The sequence below is a fragment of the Globicephala melas genome, chromosome 1 (genome assembly GCF_963455315.2).
Source record: "Globicephala melas chromosome 1, mGloMel1.2, whole genome shotgun sequence".
In the NCBI taxonomy this organism is placed as follows: Eukaryota; Metazoa; Chordata; class Mammalia; order Artiodactyla; family Delphinidae; genus Globicephala; species Globicephala melas.
The window spans coordinates 178,388,655-178,409,542 of record NC_083314.1 but is presented as its reverse complement, the minus strand read 5'-3'; the positions used below and the strand labels follow the sequence as shown (position 1 = coordinate 178,409,542).

At 41.3% G+C, this 20,888-nt stretch overlaps 1 protein-coding gene across 1 annotated transcript in view; it reads left to right on the top strand.

Annotated features, from left to right (window-relative positions):
• Positions 1–20,888, top strand: part of VPS13D (vacuolar protein sorting 13 homolog D) — a 244,666-nt gene that overhangs the window by 91,826 nt on the left and 131,952 nt on the right. Inside the window, exons 41-52 of the mRNA XM_030878044.2 lie at positions 2,867–2,972; positions 4,015–4,167; positions 5,992–6,127; positions 7,234–7,281; positions 8,645–8,795; positions 8,886–9,096; positions 11,950–12,197; positions 14,092–14,283; positions 14,599–14,725; positions 16,424–16,566; positions 19,556–19,686; positions 19,922–20,097. Coding sequence (XP_030733904.1) covers positions 2,867–2,972; positions 4,015–4,167; positions 5,992–6,127; positions 7,234–7,281; positions 8,645–8,795; positions 8,886–9,096; positions 11,950–12,197; positions 14,092–14,283; positions 14,599–14,725; positions 16,424–16,566; positions 19,556–19,686; positions 19,922–20,097 — 1,822 coding nt within the window. The remainder of the gene's footprint in view (positions 1–2,866; positions 2,973–4,014; positions 4,168–5,991; positions 6,128–7,233; positions 7,282–8,644; positions 8,796–8,885; positions 9,097–11,949; positions 12,198–14,091; positions 14,284–14,598; positions 14,726–16,423; positions 16,567–19,555; positions 19,687–19,921; positions 20,098–20,888) is intronic.

The window sequence follows — 20,888 nt, the reverse complement described above, 5'->3', positions numbered from 1 at the left end:
GGGACAGGAGCTCAGAGAAACTAAGTAACTTGCCTCCATTCACATGACTGGCTAGTAGCAGACCTGGGACTTTAATCTATTTCTCATGATTTACAAGCCAGGTCCTTTCTGATAGGCTGAGCTGCTTACATAGCGTAAGAACCCGCACTGTTTATAATGGCCACATTGCCCTGGGGAGCAAATCCGCAGGGGCAGACATTTCCTCAGGTGGAGCCATTTAAGCTGAACTTGGACATGAGGAGCTTGGGGTTCTTTCAGCCTATGAACCAATTAGGTCTGGTCGCTAGAGGAGGTTTTCTGAGGCCACCAGGGAATACTGTTCTCTTTGGTGGACTTGGGGAGTTTTTTTTTTTCTAAAGTTTTTTCTAAAATTATTAATTAATTTATTTTTGACTGTATTGGGTCTTTGTTGTTGTGTGTGGGCTTTTCTCTAGTTGCGGCGAGCAGGGGCTACTCTTCGTTGCAGTGCGCGGGCTTCTCACTACGGTGGCTTCTCTTGTTGCAGAGCATGGGCTCTAGGCGCAGGGGCTTCAGTAGTTGTGGCATGCGGGCTCAGTAGTTGTGGTTCGCAGACTCAGCAGTCGTGGCACACGGGCTTAGTTGCTCCGTGGCATGTGGGATCTTCCCGGACCAGGGCTCGAACCCACGTCCCCTGCGTTGGCAGGTGGATTCTTAACCACTGCGCCACCAGGGAAGTCCAGACTTGGGGATTTTGTTCTCTGGTGCTGTGTCCAAGGCAAGTACACAGTTGATTTGGACCCTAGTGTGGAAGATGTCAGATCTGTCCTCTGGTGTTGAGTTTGGATTTGTGAGCACTCCGTGTATTTTTATCCTCAGAGAGGCAGGTTGCTGAGGTCTCTGCTGGTATGTGTAATCCACACAAGAAGCTTGGGGACCTTAGCTGTGTGCTACCCGGGCTACTTAATTCCAAAGCAATACACTCGTGAATATCTTTCTATGGATTCCTAGCACTTTATTCTGTGTTACGATGTGATCAAAGCCGTGTGCCACCTGTTCTTTTTAAATCTAATTTGCAAATGGAAACTTTGAGTCTGGCTCACAGTGGGATATGAAAGCACATCTGGCTTCTTTTCCTCCTGGGCCCTTTATCTCCTGTAATAAAGCAGAGCAGCTCTCGCCTAGGGAGAGGGAAGTGCCTTTCAAGGTGCCACAGTGAGCACTGTTTACCCTGCTGACAGCTCTTAAATTTTTTACTCCCCCTTTGCTCTTGTCCGCAGCCTCACAGCTACTCCTTAATGTTCAACTTGATGAACACTAATTTTTTTTTTTTTAAAGCAAACCTTGGAAACTAAGTGAGGCCATTGGGGTGAGAAATGGGCATATTCTAGGCAGAAATTATCTTTATATGTATCTGGGGTGTCTCTAAAAGCTAACCACAGAATTGTGGGAACACGCTGGAGACCACTCATTTACTTAGACACCCCTGAGCTGTTGTTCTTACCAAAACAGAACTCGCCTTAACCTGAAGTGGCTTGTTGTGCAGTGTTCAGAGCACTAACTTCTGAAAACTTTAGAAGCTACAAAGGGAAAACAAGAATGTCATTACTTTTTAAAAGACATGACGCTGACTTATGATATTGCCCTGTGCTGTTCTCGAGAAGTGGGAGAGGCAGGCCCTGGTGCAATTTGCCTTCTTCATTTCACTGGCAGGAAACATGCGGTCCTGGAAGACGAATTGAATTTTGCTATAGTGTTCTCAGTTGGAGATTGCAGTCACCTCTAGATGTCATTTTCTCCACAGCTGCAGACCATTTGGGTCCCGGTGTTTCTCGGGCTGTCTTTGTGCTTTAAAGCCAGACACACAGTAAGACTGGGCCTCGCCCTTTTCTGTTGGTGGGGCATGTGGTGTTGTTGAGCACATCAGCAAGGAGGCTCCCGGCACTGGGTTGCTGCTTCCTTTGTGGTTCCTGCTGCCACTCCCTCTTTCTTTGTGTGGCCAGTAGAGGAAATGCAGACCCTGGAAGGAGCCGGGGGCCTCTGCGGCGGGCGGGTCCCCGGGCAGCCCCCCGGGCAGCCCGGGCACCGGATCGCCTTCCTCAGCCTCCCCTCTGACTGCTTGCAGTGTTTAGAGTCAGGTCACAGTCTCCCTAGAATTTGATTACTTACAGTCTTGTATTGATCAGTGTTTCTTTCCAGTTTCCCTGGTGAGAAGCTGTTTTGTGAAGGAAATCATATTTTGCGCTCCTCTTGTAGTCTCCGTAGTCCCCGCCTGATAGCAGATGGTGGTGTTACCTGTGTAAAAAAAAATGAGCTCAAAATTTTATTTAAATAGCTTTGGGGTAGTATATTTTTGATCTTCCAGGGAGGAAAACCCACAACTATTCATATAAGAGAATAGGAAAGAATGCTTTCATTTTGTTATAATATGCATAATATGACTCAAGTGTAACTCTTATATAAAAGGAGGCTTCCTTAAAGTACCAGTGTTTTGGACAAAGTGATACAAGTACACATGATCGATCTTGCCACAATTTAGGTTGTCCATTTAGACTGTATTTCTTGGGAGTAGTGGGGATCCATTTCTCTTTCTTTCCTGATGCCAGCCGTATTAGGTCTCATGCCCTTTTCTGAGATAAGGCCCATAAGAGTTGTGGGAGCATTGTGGGGTGAGAGTCGTGACACATCACAGTCAGTTGTCGGGGGGACCGAGTCATCTCGTAGCAGGCGGCAGAATACATGGAGACATCCCACTTGGCCTGTCAACACACCTGTGGCGGTTCCTTTTTTTCCTCTCCACCTTCAGCTCCTTTGCACAGAGACAATTTTGGGCACTGTCTCCAGGTATGGGGAGGGTGTCTGCTACACGGGCCAGGGCACATGCTGACGGCCTTCTGTTTGCTCACAGCAGAGATGAAGGCCCCAAAACGCCGGCAGCCATTCGTCCCTTTTGCTCTGAGGAATCACACGGGCTGCACTTTGTGGTTTGCCACCCTGACTACCACGCCCACCAGGTAAGGAACACTGAATCTGTCACCTAGAGCCATCTCTGCCACCAAAGGCTCTGTGTACCAGCCCAGCAGAGTAAGGTGGGGCCTCCCTGAGGCTCTTGGGATTGATTGTATTTGAATCAATAGCTTGCTGTCTTGCTGAGGTCTACGTTGGAGGTTCTGGTTCTATGTAGAGTCTGTAGTCAGAGAAGCAGGTCTTGAGTCTGAAGTATCCAAATTATGATCTTGATCCTGGTATCCATTTGTTTTTAAAGTAAAAGTTGAGCAAATTAAGGATGTGAAACAAAAGTCATTCCACCCTTTCTCCTCGGCCCCCATTCTACTCCCCCTTTTAAAACAAGCTGTATATGGTTATTAAGCCAAATGTTTTGCCCATTTTTCTTCCACAAGGGCTTGAAAACACCTCTCATATCCCCTCCCCCCCACCCGGAATTATCTTCCAAACCTAAAACGCACTGGAGTCCAGATGGAACTGGATGGAGTTAGGAGAACAAATGAGAGTCTGCCTAAGCCAAGTGAGAACGTTCTCTTACAACTTTCTGCCTGCTTAGACCTTGGCTCAACTTGCCAAATGCAGGCTGATCTTTCCAGTTTAGGTAATAAAGTGTATGAAATGAGTAACAGAACCAGCTGATTTGAGACCATATTTCTCCCACCTCCACCAAGTATGAGAATGCTCTAGAGGAGACATCTTTGTTTTTCAAAAACAATTCAGGTCTGTTAAATTCTAGATAGTCACTTAAATACTACTGTTAAAAGTCATGACTAGTTTACATCACCCTCGGTGTACCAGACTCTGCTGCTGGTGGCAGGTGACTATGCAGTGATAGCTTTTAGCTGTTTCTAAAGTTTCGGTCATGAAGTTTTGATCGATCATGAAGATAACTTGAGTTACTGACCTTTTAGGTCCTCTTTTACAGCCAGGTTATGCAGCGTTATGTCTGTGAGTTGTGTTCTGGGAGGGTTTCTGCTTCCAGCCCTGAGCTGTGTGAGAGGGAGGTGGAGAGAAAGGGGGACTAGCTGGTATTGTCTGATTTCGTTCCAGGGCTGCACTGTCTCACAGCGGGAGTCCAGGGGTGGTTCCAGAAGGGAATGGAACATTTCTTGACGATGCTCACAATGTTAGCGAATGGCGGGAAGTCCTCACGGGTGAAGAGATTCCCTTTGAATTTGAAGCAAGAGGAAAGCTAAGGCACAGGTAAAGCATGGTTTACTCTTTGCCTCAAAAAAAAGAAAAAAATAATTGTCTCTAGTGTTTTGCCTTTTCACTTTCCTTTGTTAATGACTTTAATGTTTTATTTTTAAAAGGTATTTAGGAAATCAGTGTTTCCTTTTAAAAAATATAATGACCATCTTGGAAATACACTTCTTTCCATTAATCATCCCTTTATTTGACATGTGAGGTGATAACTGGTGTGTTCCATGTAACTAATTCGGTTGAAGCCTAGACAGATCATAACCCTCCGGTTCATTGCATGATGGAGTGGTGACATGGTATTATTAAAAGGTTATCAGAGCATGTTGATTTCAATTTTAAGATACACATATGCCACAACACTTTTAGCAGGCAGATGGTTTCAGGAAGCAGAGCCAATAATGATAAGATACTCTGATTCTAAGGAGGAGAGAATAACTCACGTAGGGAGACTGCTCACTGATGCACTCAAAATCGCCAGCCAGAGGACGAGAATAAATGTGAAAGAACGTTGTGTCTAGTTACTGAGAGATCATAAAATATGTAGGAGAATGTTCTTTTATATGCACGCATTTTTAAGTGGAAGGGCTGTCCAGTGGATAACGAGTAGGTTAAGATTTTAGTGTTTGAGCCTCATTATCTCACATTTCAGAGATTGGCTTCAGCCTTCTGTGGTCACATGCGTTCATGGTGCTTTAATTCTTTGTGTGCAAACCTGCTCCTCAAACACTTCTTCCTTCTGTATAGCTCTGCACCGGCGCACGTTACTCCCTAGCGGCACGAGTGCTGAACTTGAGGGCCTCCAGTGATTTTCAGCAAAAAAAATAGTTAAAAAAAAAAATGACTGTGCTGGGCACATGTACCTGGAAGCCACATTAGAATTTCCAGGGATGAGTGGTGAGCATTTTACTGTTCTACAAGGTTCCTGGAGAAGCTAAATTATAGAACTGTTCACTGTAGTTCTTAATAAGCACTGCTTCTGTTGTATCAGAAGGGGTTTGGCCTTTTTGTCATTTCTGTTTTAGTTTCTATGTTTTGTAACCCATTTCAAGTCCCACCTGCCTGCTTGAATTCATCGAAATGAATGCCTTCTCTGGTGTTTTCCCCTTTGGCATTCTGTCCCCCACACCCTGCCTTCCTCCCCACTTTCCTTCCTGTCAGCCTCAAATCCACTTCCCTATTTCAGGCTTCTGGCTTGAATTAGGCAAAATCTAAAAATAGAATTAAATGTGCAGTTTCCTCCTGTTCCTCCTGTCCTGCCCACTGCCTTCTACTGCAGTTTCAGCTGCGCACTTCAGTCTGGAAACTCTGCGGGCTCCGTCTCTCGTTACCGTGTCTGTAGTCTTGTAGGACCAAAGCCCAACGACTGAGTGTGGTTCTGAGAGAAGCAGGAGATTCCACAAAAGAACCAAGGAGAAAATGTCATTTTAGGCATTTCCAAGAGTATGGTTGTGTGATTAAATTGCTAGCACAGCATTTCTGCTACCCCACTGAACCACTTGTAGCTGATGTCATTTCATAAAGTTTGAGGTAGGGGTCGGTGGGGGACAGACCTGAGCTAGTTCACAGGATTCACGTGGTTTGTATAAAGGGAGGGCAGATGCCACTCTTGCTCAGGCTTTATAGATCTTGCAGCTTTGTTTTAAGTGTGAGACTCAGTTAAAATATCCTCTTGATTTCCCTTGCATTAGGTAATCACCGAAAGGTTTATTTAGACAACTGGGTTTTTATGTCATTATGTAGTAAATCCGATTTCAGGCTCTGCTTCTACTTCTCTTCCCTGGATAGGATTGTGCTTAATGTCTTTTTCTGTGTTCTGCCTGACAGACACACCCATGACCTCCGGATCCATCAACTGCAAGTGAGAGTGAATGGCTGGGAGCAAGTGAGCCCAGTGTCAGTGGACAAAGTCGGGACCTTTTTCCGATACGCTGCGCCAGATAAGAATTCCTCTTCCTCTACGGTGCGCGGCTGTGGAAAGCGTGTTCAGTGGCAGGATTGTGGCCTAGCCACACCCCCTTAAAGCCAGGCCGTCAGACAGGCCTGTAGTAGCCTTGCTCTTGTGACATTTTCTTGTTCTTCATTTTTCCTAGCCCAGGAGGAATACCCAAGATTATTTGGGTCAGTCATAGGCATTGGTAATCACTATGTAGATAAGCCAGCCAATGGTTAGCTTTAGTAGAGAAACAAGATCTAAGATTGGCACGAACACATATTATCCAACCTGTGTAGATCCATTTTATACTCACCCGGACCAACCGGCAATTTGCGAGTTTGCCAAACATATATTGGCTTTATTTCACATGTTGTTATGCTTCCTTTATACACTGTCTTCTTTACGCTTTTATAATGCTGCTCCTTGATCTTTCTAGCTCCGTGTCTCCAAATTCTCCTCTCCGGCATAAAGATAGATGTCCACTGTTGTTTATTTTCTGATCATGCATCCTCTCACACACCCTTGCCCTGATTTTACCCCAGCCTATAGTTCTAGGGGTTGGAGGGCCAGCCTTGGGGAATGTGGCATCCCTGACTAGAATGTGCAGGCAGAGGCTGACATCCTAGCTGATATGACCACCACGGGTGGTCTTGCCAGATACTCATGGGGTAACTGTGCTCAGTTTTGAGTAGCCAGTGATAAATAGGAAAGCACAGATCTGCAGAGATATTGTAGCCTTCCTCATGCTTGCTGCTTCATGAAATATATTCTTGGAGGACACTGTTCTTTTCATTGTTCTTCTCTTGTGCCCCAAGTTTCTTAGAAAAAGAAACTTCCTTTCAAAGTTACTTTTCTGCCTAAGTTCATGTCAGTAATAAAAGGACTAATTCCCCCCGGAGATACCTTTCTATTTATTGATGCATTCTGGAGAAATTTTGTATATCCTGAATGGTTGTAAAATGAATATTGCTGTTCCCATTTTTTCCAAGATGTTTTCTTTTCATAGTAGAACATACTTTACCTAAGAGTATTTATAAAACCACTTTTTCAAGCAACTTATATTGTCATTGAATTTAACGATGCCTGTTATCTTAGGTCTGTACTGAATCTCTGACTTTTGGAATCTTTCTTAGATTGGTAGCCCAAGCAGTAGGACAAATATTATCCATCCCCAGGTTTATGTGAGTATGATTTTCCTGTGTCACTGTGTTTACACACATAGTTCTTGATGACCACTGGACCTTTTTCCTTTTCTATTAATATTTCCTTCCTTTTACAAGAACTTGCAAGAAAATGTTTTCACCTAACTTAGTATGTGAGACTGAATATTACAGGGAAGGAGAACAAAAGGCAAATGTTTTAGTCCAAGGTCTCCTTTTCTCTCCAAGTTAAATATAAATTAACCTTTGTATGGCTATACATATTTTATAGGTTTTGGCCCAAAGATCATGAAAATAACTAAGAATGAAAAATAGATTTTTTTCTTCCCTCATCTGATTTTTGAAACATCACCACAGGATGACATTCATTAAAATGCTTTTTTGAGGTTTTTGCTTATAATTTCTTTTCCCTGAGGCTAGTAAGTTTTAAAATGTGAAATTTCAGATAAGCATAGAGGCAACAAGATCAAGATTTACAACAACTGTTATTGGGCCTTGGCTCTCCTGGGGCTTTACTGGGCTGGGTCACTGGAAGCTTTGGTGATGATTGTGTCCCTCTAATAACACCCTAGAAGACTGTACTTTGCCTTTTCATTAGGACTTTCTAGAAAGTTTGGTTCAAAACATGGAGCTTGTCATTTGATTGTTTATTAGGTTGGTTTTCACATACGGTTTGCTTTAATGAAAACAACTGGCAGTATGGGAAGCCTGGATGTCGTGTCATTTGTTTCTCCCATCAACAAGCACTATCAGTATGTTCTGGATACACAGAATAATAGCTTTAGAAACCTTCTCTTTGGTATGCCTAATGTGGAATTTTATACTTAAAAAAATTGCTAAATTCCTGGCACATGGTAGCAGTACAGAATGTGTTTTGAGTATGTGAATGAACATATGCAAAAAGAAAGTAGTGGCTGCATCCAACCAAGACCATAAATAAATGATTTCCCTCCATTATCTTGAGTTTCTTGGTGTTCAGAAAAAGAGTGATTACTGAACAGAACTTAGAAAATTATTGTGAAGAAGAAGTTTGTTTTTAAAGTTCTTTGATATACAAATGTTGGTTTTTTTATAGGCATGTCAACAAATAGTGTATGGGCATATCGAGTAAATTTTATGACATTTAGAAAAAAAAGTTATTTTTCCTGTGAAAGGTGTACTAGTACAAACAACTCTTTAGAATTGGCTGTTACTGTAGTGAGTATTAAGAGGGTATTCACTCCTATTAAAGTGGAGTGGTTTTAGGGCTTAATGACTCATTTCACTGAAGAGCTATAGTAATAATAAGATGCTTTAGATGTAGGCATTCTGGTCGGTATTATTGTATTCTGTATGTTTTTCAAAAGCACAGCTAAACTCTTTATTACTTTTCTCTTTTTCACAGTTCTCTTCACTCCCACCTGTCCGGGTCGTCTTTGCAGTGACCATGGAAGGCAGTGCTCGGAAAGTGATCACTGTCCGATCAGCCCTCATTGTGAAGAACAGACTTGAGACGCCAATGGAACTAAGACTGGACAGCCCATCAGCTCCAGACAGTAAGCTTTGACATTGTCCTTCTTTTACCCTAGATGGACTTTGGGGTGGGCAACCACTCCTGAAACTGCTAACCCGTGTTTCTGTGGCAGAGCCCGTGGTCCTTCCCGCCATCATGCCAGGTGATTCATTTGCCGTGCCTTTACACCTCACTTCTTGGCGGCTGCAGGCCCGGCCCAAAGGACTGGGTGTGTTTTTCTGTAAGGCTCCTATTCACTGGACCAATGTAGTGAAGACTACAGAGGTTAGTAGCAGCAAACGAGAGTGCCACTCTATGGATGCGGAAAAAAGCCGTTTCTTCAGGTATGTGTGGCACAGCAGTGACATGTATATTTTACCATTTTTTCTTCATTCTTTCTCTAAGGACCCTTAGTGATTCAGTTGTGCTTATTTAAAGCCCTAAAGTTCTTACTCCTTAAGTTCTTTTATTCCCTAAGTGTTAGGTTCGTACGAATTCATGGGTTAACCGTGGGCGGGAGCGTGGCAGTTACTTATCTAATATTTATGGAAGAAACAATCACAAACCCATAACTCACACATATACGATTAGAAACTGGTGTGTCTGCATCAGCATAAAGAGAAGACATGTAGGGAGGGAAGAAAAAACAATGACCAGTTCCCATTCCTAAATTGGGAAGCAAAAGCCTGGGGTTGCGAGTTTTTCAAATGACTCAAAGGAGTTTGGGTGAAGGTTCATGCACCTAGTGCTGACTTTTCATGGGGACTCTGACAAAGTTATATTGTCATTTAGACTCCTGTCTCCTCTTCTGAAGAGTGCAAGTAATATGTTACTAAATTCATATGTTAGAAAAAATACTGGATTGCTATTGTTAGATCCTTCTAAACTTAGACTTTAAACTTATTTAGATTAGAGATGATCAGCTTTAGTTTCCTTTATAGCAAAAACAGGCATCCACTTAGTTAAACTTACAGAGGAGTAGAAGAAGACTGTAAATAATTCCACTGTACCCTTTATTGAGATTTGCCAGTTGTTGAGAGACTAAAGGGAGAAACAGATAAATACACAGACAAAATCGGTGACTTTAACACTTCCCTGTCAGTAATTTATAAAACAAACCAACAAAAACAATAAACACATAAGCGGATTTGAACAATGCTGTCAACCAGCTTGTCACAGTGGGCATTTATAAAGCACTGTAACCAACAATTCCAGATTGCACATTCATTTCAAGTATGTGTGGAACATTCATCAGGAGAGACCATCTACTGGGCCATAAGATCAATAAATATTAAAGAATTGAAACCCTACACAATGTATTTCATCATTATAATAGTATTAAACTGGAAACCAAAACAATAAGATGCTTACAAAACCCCCAAATACTTGAAAATTAAACAATACATTTCTAAACAACCCATGGTCAAAAAGACATCACAAAGGAAATATTTCAAAGTGAATAATAATAAAAACTGGACATATTAAAATGTAGGAGTTGCAGCAAAAGCAGTTCTAAAGGGAAATGTATAGCTTTTAATGCTCGCATTAGAAAATAAGGAAGATGTAAAATCACTGATGTAAACTTCTACCTTAAGGTAGAAGAATAAATTAAACACATAGAAACAGGAAGAGAAAAAGAAAATAAGTATGGAAATCAATGAAGTAGAAAACAAACAGTAGGAAAAATCGACAATGTCAAAACTGGCTTTTTGAAAGGATTCATAAATTTGATAAACCTCTAATAAGACCAATCATGATGAAAAGCGAGAAGACACAAATTAGCATATAAGGAATGAAAATTGGAGAATTATTATAGATCCTGCAGATATTAAAAGGATTAAAAGGAGAGGTATGAACAATTTTATACAAATAAATTCCACACTGGAATGACAAATTTCTTGAAAAACACAGATTACCAAAAGTAATACAAAGAAGAAACAAAAAATCCAAATGGCCCAATATCTATTAAAGAAATTTAATTTATAATAAAATACCTTTACTCAAAGAACATTCTAGGACCATATAACTTCATTAGTGAATTCTACCGGATGTTTAAGGAGAAAATCATACCAGCTTTTTGCAGACGCTTTCAGAAAGTAGGGGAGGAGGGAATAGTTCTGACTCATTTTATGAGGCCAGCATATCCCTGATACCAAAACTGATACAATTATTATGAAAAAAAGAAAGCTACAAACCAGTATTCCCCCATGAAGAGATGCAAAAATTCTTGACAAAATACTACCAAATAGCTTCCAGCAAGTGTGGTTTATCCCAGTTAAGATTAGCTTAACATTTGAAAATTGATAAATTTTTTTTAAAAAAAGCATGAGACCTAATAAATTTATCAAGATTTTAGGGTTCAAGATCAACCTATAGAAATCAATAATTATATGCTATATTCTAGCCATGAACAATTGAAAAATGTGATTTAAAAACACCGTTTACAATACCACCAAAAAAAATTTAATTATTCAGGAATCAGTCTAAGGAATGATGTACCAGTCTTTTACCCTAAAAATTACAAAACGTTGCTGAGTGATATTAAAGAAAATCTAATAACTAAGTGGAAAGATATAACCACGTTCACAGATTGGAAGACTCACGTATTGTTAGGATTTCCATTCTCGCTAAATTGATCTGCTGATACCACCCAATTGGTTATCAACAGGATAATGAATTTTTAAAAAATGGTATATTCACACATTGCCATATGAAATACTGATGCATACAACAGCATGGCTGAATGTTGTTGAAACTTAATGTTATGCAAAAAAAAAACCCAGACACAAAGAGTTGTACATATTGTATCATTCCATTTATATGCAGTTCAAGAACAGCCACAACTAATTTATAATGATAAATCAGAAAGTGGTTGCTTGAATGATGGGAGAGGATATTGATTGGAAAGGGATATGAGGGAACTTTCTGGAGTGAGAGAAATATTCTGTAATTGGTTTTGGGTTATGGTTGTAGAGGTGTCTATAATTGTCAAAATTCATCAGACAGAACATTTAAAATCTGTACGTTTTATTGTCATTTGATTATGCCTTAGTGAATGTGTTTGGATTGAAAACTGCAAATATCTTACTAAATTATTGTGCCATTTTAATGTAATCCTGTCTCATACTTAGCTAAGGAGAAAAAAATTCAAGCTCTTCATTCAAGCTGATGACTTTTACACCATTTTGTCGTCCTAGGTTTTGTGTGGCCATAAAGAAAGAGAATTATCCAGATTACATGCCCTCCAACATATTTTCTGACAGTGCAAAACAGATTTTCAGACAGCCTGGGCATACCATATATCTCCTGCCGACAGTGGTAATCTGCAACTTGCTACCTTGTGAACTTGATTTTTATGTTAAAGGAATGCCCATTAATGGGACACTGAAACCTGGCAAGGAGGTGGCTCTCCACACAGCTGATACCTCCCAGAACATTGAACTGGGTAAGGATTTAGTCAAATAATTATCTGTAATAATTCTGTGAACGTGTCAGTGGATATTTTATGACTATTTGGGAAAGTTTTAGAGAAATTGTAGCACATATAATACCTCAATAAGCCAGCTCAAAGGATTTATGCAGTTAAAAAAAGAAAAGCAAAACTTCTAATGTAGAAAATCATCGAAACAAAAAACCCGAACAAAACTAAAAGATTTACAGAGCAAGCACTCAACACAGCCTTTTTTTTTTTTTAAATAAATTTATTTATTTATATTTTTGGCTGCGTTGGGTCTTCGCTGCTGTGCACACGGGCTTTCTCTAGTTATGGCGATCGGGGGCCACTCCTCATTGCGGTGCGTGGGCTTCTCATTGCGGTGGCCTCTCCTGCGGCAGAGCACAGGATCTAGGTACGCAGCCTTCAGTAGCTGTGGCATGAGAGCTCAGTAGTTGTGGCTTGTGGGCTCCAGAGCGCAGGCTCAGCAGTTGTGGTGCACAGGCCCAGTTGCTCCATGGCATGTGGGATCCTCTTGGTCCAGGGCTCAAACTCTTGTCCCCTGCATTGGCAGGCGGATTCTTAACCACTGCGCCACCAGGGAAGCCCCAACACAGCCTTTTTTCTTAATGTTGCTCACTGGATGTGTGAGTAAAGGAAGTCATTTCATCTTTTCAAACGGTGCTTTTTACCAGCTGCAGAATGAGCAAAATCATATGTCTCTTCTCTTTTCACGAAAGGGAAAAACGTTAGGTAAGCATGTACTGTGTACTTCAGGCAGTATGTCAAATACCTTCATATACTTGATCTTATATAATCCTTACAGCAATAGTTATTTGTCCCATTTTACTGACAAAGACATTGAGGTTTGGAATAGTTAATGTATCAAGTAATTTCATTTGTAGGGATGAATGAAGTCAAGGGAGGGGGGTCATTATCATATTTGTAGCACATGTAGCAACAAGGTACTTCTGGATTTGGGACAGGAAGTAAGTTTTCTTTAAGGCTGTTGTAGACATGTTGAAATAATAAGGACTTAGATATTTACCTTTTCACAGTTTTGTGATTCCATAACATCGTCTCATTTGATCTTCACAACAATGGATGTTTCAGGCAGAGGGACAGCTGTTTTCCCCATTTTACTGATGAGGATCCTGAAACTCACTGAACTTCAGCAATGTGTCCCCCAGTGATAAGCTTACATTTTTGAATATGTAAATCCTTGAGCTTAATTTAGAAAAGAAAAACAGTGCAATTCTGGTTGTCTGTTTTAAAGAAAATAGGTCTTTGTCCTGACATTTATTATTTCTTCAACAAATATTTGTTGAGTCCCTGTATGGAATGGGAATGTCCTGCCCCCACCCCCCTCATCACTGCATGCACACCAAGCACTCCTCATCTTCACACTCATGCTCCCTGTGGATCGTCACTTTTAATAAGAAGCCCGAGCAGTAGATACTGATATTATCCCCATTTGGCAGATGGACACAGTGAGGTTAAATGGCTTGCCACACATCATGCAGCTGTGAGGACAGACTGGGAATTTGAAGCCAGGCAGGGAGGCTGCAGAAAACCTTAACTCTTACTCTCTACTTGCCTTTACTGGGTTTCAGGCACCCAGCTGAAGGCCTGAGGTATAGTAAACTCTTAATACCAGAGCTGTTATTGATAACCTTTGGGTACTTTCATTCTTCGAATTATCATGCAGTTCAGACTCCCTAGTGTGACTTCTAGACCGTATTTATTCTCATCCCAGCTAAAGGAAGATGGCCATTCTAATGAGATTTTTGCCTGTTGAATACGTGGTTATTGATTTTTCCAGAGCAATCCAATTCAGTTTGGCTGTGGACTGTTTTGACAAACTAAAGTGAGAACTCTGAAAGACAATAGCTTGTATCTTCTTTAGGGGTGTCATTGGAAAATTTTCCACTCTGTAAAGAATTGCTTATTCCATCTGGAACCCAAAACTATATGGTAAGAATGAGGCTCTATGACATCAACCGGCGGCAGCTGAACCTCACTATCCGGATCGTGTGTCGAGCAGAAGGATCTTTAAAGATCTTCATTTCGGCTCCGTATTGGTTGATTAACAAAACAGGTATGTACAGAGGATGCTCAAGTAGGCCTTTGGAGTTGGTCGTGGGAATTCAGATTTATCTGCTCAGCTAACTAAATGGAGCCAATGCAAACAGATTACCTCAGCAGTATAAGCTGCTAAACTTACTTTTCTGTTTCCATAAGAAGTGCTTAATCATGGTCAAGACTGGCCTTTTGGACAACGACTGAGCAAGCCCACCAAATAAATTCAGTTTTCACCATTTTCCCCCTTGGTGATTTTTTTCCTTTTATTATTTGTATGTGTCCTGGGTACACCGGCTGGGACTGATATAAACTTTCCCCCTCCTTCCTAAAGGGCTCCCGCTGATCTTCAGACAGGACAATGCAAGAATGGATGCTGCAGGCCAGTTTGAAGAGCATGAGCTGGCCCGGAGCCTGAGCCCTCTCTTGTTCTGCTACGCTGACAAAGAGCAGCCAAGCCTGTGAGTGCAGTCATCTACGGGAAGGGGAAGTAAGCTCCCAGGGAAGGGAGAAATTAGCAAAGGCTCTAGTAGATCCGTGTAAGTGGAAATATACTCTAGATAACAGTCCTGACTTGGCAGGGGAACAGGACCATGACTTAATGGGATTTTTTCAGATCTAATTTCTGTGTTACTCGATATTGAAAATAAACCATTTGGTTGGTTTATAATGAAAGCCAGTTTTATTTTCCGTGTATTGAAGTAGTTCTATTCATAACTCTGCTGATGGAGAGAGACCCACACGTTCTCTTCTCTGCACGGTCTCTCTCCCCTGGAAGCTCTCAGAGCAGGCAGAGGAGCTGACTTCAGAGGGGAGATGGATGGCCCTTTGGTAGAGCCTCCACCCTATTAATCTAGTCCAGGTCCTTTTTTGTAAGGTTTTGAAATCCATCTCTTTTTCTGTTGAAATAAAATGTGCCATTTCAAGATCTCAAAGCACTCGTTGCATGTAGAGCATTAATTCACGTTTGTTCTTGGTTTTGGCATTCTTCTTTTTACAGGGGTCTTCTGATTTATAGCCTTAATCCAAAAATACTTAAGTGTATCTGATACTGCTAATACTCCATACCCCATTATCTGTAGAAATGTGCTGCAAACTTACAGGAGGGCTTAACGAGTAGTACTTGCCAGTGGATACAGATGCATCTACCAGGGAGGGCTGGACTCTGGGCTGCTGCTGGAGTCTGGAGAGGATTGACCAGGGTGCTGGCCACAGATAGCCACTTGACGTGGTCAGCATCCAGGACTTGACGTTTGAAACACAGTTTGTTTTGTGTACGGAATTCACAGTCCCCAAAGCATTTCCACATAGACTATCTCATTTGATTCTCCCAACATTTCAGTAGATTAGGCAGCACAGGGAATCTTGTTTTGGTTTTTTTTGTGTGTTTTTTTTGTGTGTGTGGTACGTGGGCCTCTCACTGCTGTGGCCTCTCCCGTTGCGGAGCACAGGCCCAGCGGCCATGGCTCACGGGCCCAGCCGGTCCGCAGCATGTGGGATCTTCCCGGACTGAGGCACAAACCCGTGTCCCCTGCATCGGCAGGCGGACTCTCAACCACTGCGCCACCAGGGAAGCCCCTTGTTTCGTTTTTACATGAGGAAACTGAGGCTCAGAAAGAGTTACCCACCCAAGGTTACATTGCTTGTTAGTGGTAGAGCTGGAACACACATTCAGGAATTATGTTTCCAGGATCCGTGACAGGACGCTGACCAACTAAATGGTGCTTTGCTGTTACAATAGTACCAGGCCCTTGAAAGAGTGTACCACTAGCTGCATCTTCTGTATATACTTCTCTCATATGTTCAGGGTATTTCGGAGTCAGGAAAATATCAGTTTGCTTTGAATCTTTGTTTTTCAGATACCGTAGCATTTTCCTCCTGTCTTATGCTCACAGAATCATAATGTTTTCTCCTAAAGCATTTAGTTGTGGAGGTCAGTACATTTTTACACATTATTGAACTGTGGCTACCTCTAAGATAGAGTTTTGACCACTGATTAATTGCCTTTCTGTGTTTGGGAATCACATGAGAATGTGGAAGAGTCAGTATTGGAGTTCTAATTTTGGCTGATAGCCACAGCAGTGCTTCCTGATTAGAACAGGTAGATAAGACTTTCTTATGGACGAATGTATATACATCTTTGCTTTTCTGCTCCACAGCTGCACGATGAGAATCGGAAGGGGGATTCATCCTGAAGGCATGCCGGGCTGGTGTCAGGGCTTCTCACTGGATGGTGGTAGTGGTGTCCGAGCTTTGAGAGTCATCCAGCAAGGAAACCGCCCAGGGCTGATCTATAACATTGGTGGGTTATATTTGGGGCAGTGGGAGAATCGGAACCATGGGCCGATGACTTCAGGCTTGGAGGGTTAAGTCGGCCATACATTTTGGCTTCGCTGCAAGTGCTGATTTTCTCATTTGGCATTGGGTCAGGTATCTGTTCTCTGAATTCTAGATTGATATCAACACAGATCTATTCTCCTAGGAATCTAAGGAGCCACCTGAACACTGCCCTTTTGAGGTCTGAGGCTCTGTTTAATTTCAGACTCACCTGTGTCAGGAGAGTATCAGTTTGGCTTGAATCCTTGTTTTTCATGGGAATAATAGGAACACTTAGAATGCTTTTTATCCTCCAAGCATTTCCCACGCATTCATTAAAACTTGCAAACCCTAAGAGGGTAAGAAGCATTGTTCTACTTGAAACTGAAGCAGAGAGAGGTTAAGTGACTTGTCCAGATAAAGGGGAAGTCTGTTAGAAGTAGGATTACAACTGGGGTGTCCACATTTGAGGCAAAAAATATAATAAAATGCACTTGGTGGTTATGGTAATTAGAAGGCCCTAACTAGCTTAGCTTCTGGACGTGGCGGGGTGGTGAGGGACGGGGAGGATGCTGTACCTGTATGCCTCGTGGCCACCTGGAACACGCAGATTTTCCAAAGGGTTAAGACAAACTTGATTTAAATGTGTCTCAGGTTTAAAATGTTAGCAGCGCATCTTTCCTTTCATATATAATTTCCAAGGATCTCAAAGCACTGTTGAGTATTGAATGTTGGGAAACCATTTAACTCTCTGGGAAGGTGGAAATGTTCTATTTCGTACTGTCCAATCAGGAGGCACTAGCCACGCGTGGCTGCTGAGCACTTGAGAGTACCTTGCTAAAAACTGGTGAGCGTGACAAAGAAATTGAATTTCTCATTTCATTTTAGTTAGTGTAAGTGATCTTGTATGACTAGTGGCTACTGTTTTGGACAGTGTCAATGTAAAGAGTCGTGTTATAAAAGGAAAAATTGAGATGGTATCATTTAGCTGTTTACCTTGAATCCCATGGAGTCAGTGATATGTTTAAGTGTTTGAAGGTTTATTAGTAGAAGACTCTCTTCCAAGTAGAGTTAGCTTTTTGTTTTTTAAAACATGAATTTGCATGTATGCTCCCTTGACATGGAAGCTGTCTACTTTAAAGTTGACATTAAGACTTTTAATAGAAGAAATCAAGTGTATCTGATCCTCCAGCTGAGGATAATTTTCTTTACTTTTTCCTTACATTTTTTTGCTCCACCCCTTGAATAGGTAAAGGCTGCTTCATACAGAGTTTCAGTGATTTTGTTTCTGTGATTTGCTCAGTCTTTCAGCTATTTTTGAGACTTAAATTAAAGGAACACCAGTACAAGTGAATTAGGGAGTTAACAGATCAGAATATTTATAATTGGAATAACGTTGGAACATCCAGGACACCTAGTTGTCATATCCTAAGGTCTCTTCTCTTTTTATGGTCTCTTGATACTTGTTGACTATTGGTAGGGTCCTTGTATATGTCCCATCACGATGTGAGCAAGGACTCCTGAGGCAGGCTGCCTGGGTTTAAATCCATCTATGCCACCCACTGGCTGCGTGACCCAGGGCAAGTTACCCAGCTTTCCCTGCCTTAGTTTCTTCATCTGCAAAAATGAAGGAATAAAAATACCTAACTGATAAGAGGTTGTTATGAGAATTAAATGTTGAGCCTTTGGTGGAGGGTGTAGCATGTATTAAGAATTCAATAACTGTTATTATTTTTATTATTTTTACCGTAAACGTTTTTATCATTTTATAACCAGTGCTCAGCCCAGTGCCTTGAATATAGTTGCTTTATTCATTGTCTGAATGAATGAATTAATTCATCCACTGAGTTTTGTATTTTTAAAAGTTGTTAGCAGAGTTTCTAAGAATATAGTGCTATTTCATTTTTCTTTCTTTTTTTGGAACCTGGTGTTTTGAGATTTCCTTTTGATTGACTATGTCTTTTTTTCCTTGGTATGTGTTTTGTTTGCCTTTTTTTTTTCCAGTACCTAGTAGGTACTGAAAACATTTATTTTATGAAGGAATAAATTCTATAGCATCTAGCATTATGTTTGAGCTGGCTTCTTGGGCAGTGGGCTTAAAGAAAATACTAGAAGAGTCAGCTGAGTTCAGGGCAGTTGCAGAAGCTAGTTAAGTAATATGAAATTTCTACAATATGCTGTAAAAGGGGCAAGTTCTCTAGGAGGAAATTTTGTGTCCCATGTGTAAGCAGAAATGTATCACATAAACTGGCTTAGTTGGTTTTTTTTATAAATTTATTTATTTAATTTATTTATTTTTGGCTGTGTTGGGTCTTCATCGCTGCGCACGGGCTTTCTCTAGTTGTGGTGAACAGGGGCTACTCTTCGTTGCGGCAGGCAGGCTTCTCATTGCAGTGGCTTTTCTTGTTGCAGAGCACGGGCTGTAGGCGTGCAGGCTTCAGTAGTTGTGGCATGTGGGCTCAGTAGTTGTAGCTCGCAGGCTCTAGAGCACAGGCTCAGTAGTTGTGGCTCGCAGGCTCTAGAGCACAGGCTCAGTAGTTGTGGCGCCCGGGCTTAGTTGCTCTGCGGCATGTGGGATCTTCGCGGACCAGGGCTTGAACGTGTGTCCCCTGCATTGGCAGGCGGATTCTTAGCCACTGCGCCACCAGGGAAGTCCCTGTCTTAGTTTTATAAATGGAAACCAAACTGAACACCTGTGTGTTTTAGTTGTTGTTATAGTTGTACACACCTTATGAAGAAGCTAGGAATTATGGGAACGTTGATGTTGCCATGGAGACTTTTTAAGGCCTAAATGGGAATAAAGTATAATACTTTGAGTGCTGTTGCTGTTTTCATTCCATTCTTAGGAGCCTTGACAGATTCTCTGGGAGCTACAATTGTTTTTTCAGTGAAATTGTGAAGGCTATTTAATTTTTTTAGACCACAAATTTTTTTCCTTCTGATTAACTCATGGAACTGGTTCTTGTTATTTGTAGGTATTGATGTCAAGAAAGGCCGAGGCCGATATATCGACACCTGTATGGTAATCTTCGCTCCCCGTTACCTGTTAGATAATAAATCATCTCACAAGCTTGCATTTGCACAGAGGGAATTTGCCAGGGGACAGGTAAGCAGCTTGCTTTTGAAGATTAACTAGTATTTATTTAATAGCACAGTGAGTTTTAATGTTAGGGCTTATCTCCCCATCAACACTAAGTTTTTTGATGTGAATAATCATTTTGTGCCTTTGGTATCCTAAATAGCTCCTGGTAGAGGGCAAGGCTCAGAGCAGATAGATACTCAGTAAGCATTTACGTCTTGACTTGGCTTTTGACTAAAGCCAATGATCCTGTGTGTTTTAGGGAATAGCCAATCCTGAAGGTTACATTTCCACCCTTCCTGGTTCCAGTGTGGTGTTCCACTGGCCTCGGAATGACTACGATCAGCTGTTATGTGTCCGATTGATGGATGTTCCCAATTGTATTTGGTCTGGAGGCTTTGAAGTCAACAAGAATAATTCCTTCCATATCAACATGAGGTAAGTTCAGAGACTATATTTAGACAAAAAGTAGCCTCAATTGAGGTGCAGTAATGTAAATAGTAAGCTGTAAATACCATATAAATTTCAGATATTTATAAAGCTGTAAATAGTAATAAATAATAAGACTACTCTTCATGAAATGCACACATATGTTTCTGGCTCAAAGGTCATAAAACTGCAAAGACCAGGCAAGGAGGAGTGAACATTTTGATGCAGTGAGTTAAAGGGAACATTGACAGTTTTGACCATTGTGCACTTGCTGTCATCTGAGGTCACATGTTCAGGGGGTAGTACTGATCTCACTGTTACCCACAACTCTGTCAGCATTTAGATGGCAGCTTTGATTATAAATGTTTTTGTCTATTCTTGCACATTGTACAAACTCTTCTCTCATTTGATGCGGTTTCAGTAAATCACCTGGCCTTCTTTGCCCAACCCAGTGACCCTCAGGTCCTTGTTAAGAAAACTCAACAAAATTCAGCCTCAAGTAGTACAGGATGACTGCTTTCTTTTTCTGCTTTCATCCATTGCTTAAAAAAAAAATGTATTAAACTTTAAAAATTGTGGTAAAATACACATACCATATGAGAAAGATAGCATGAAGACCCAGAGATTATTTTGTGGGCCTCAGGCACATAACATAAAATTTACTATCTTCACCATTTTTAACTTCACTAGTGTTAAGTACATTTATGTTGTGCAAACAATCTCCTAAACTCTTTTCCTCTTGCAAAATGGAAACTCTGTACCCATTAAACAACTGCTCCTCTTTTTCCCTTTCTTAACCC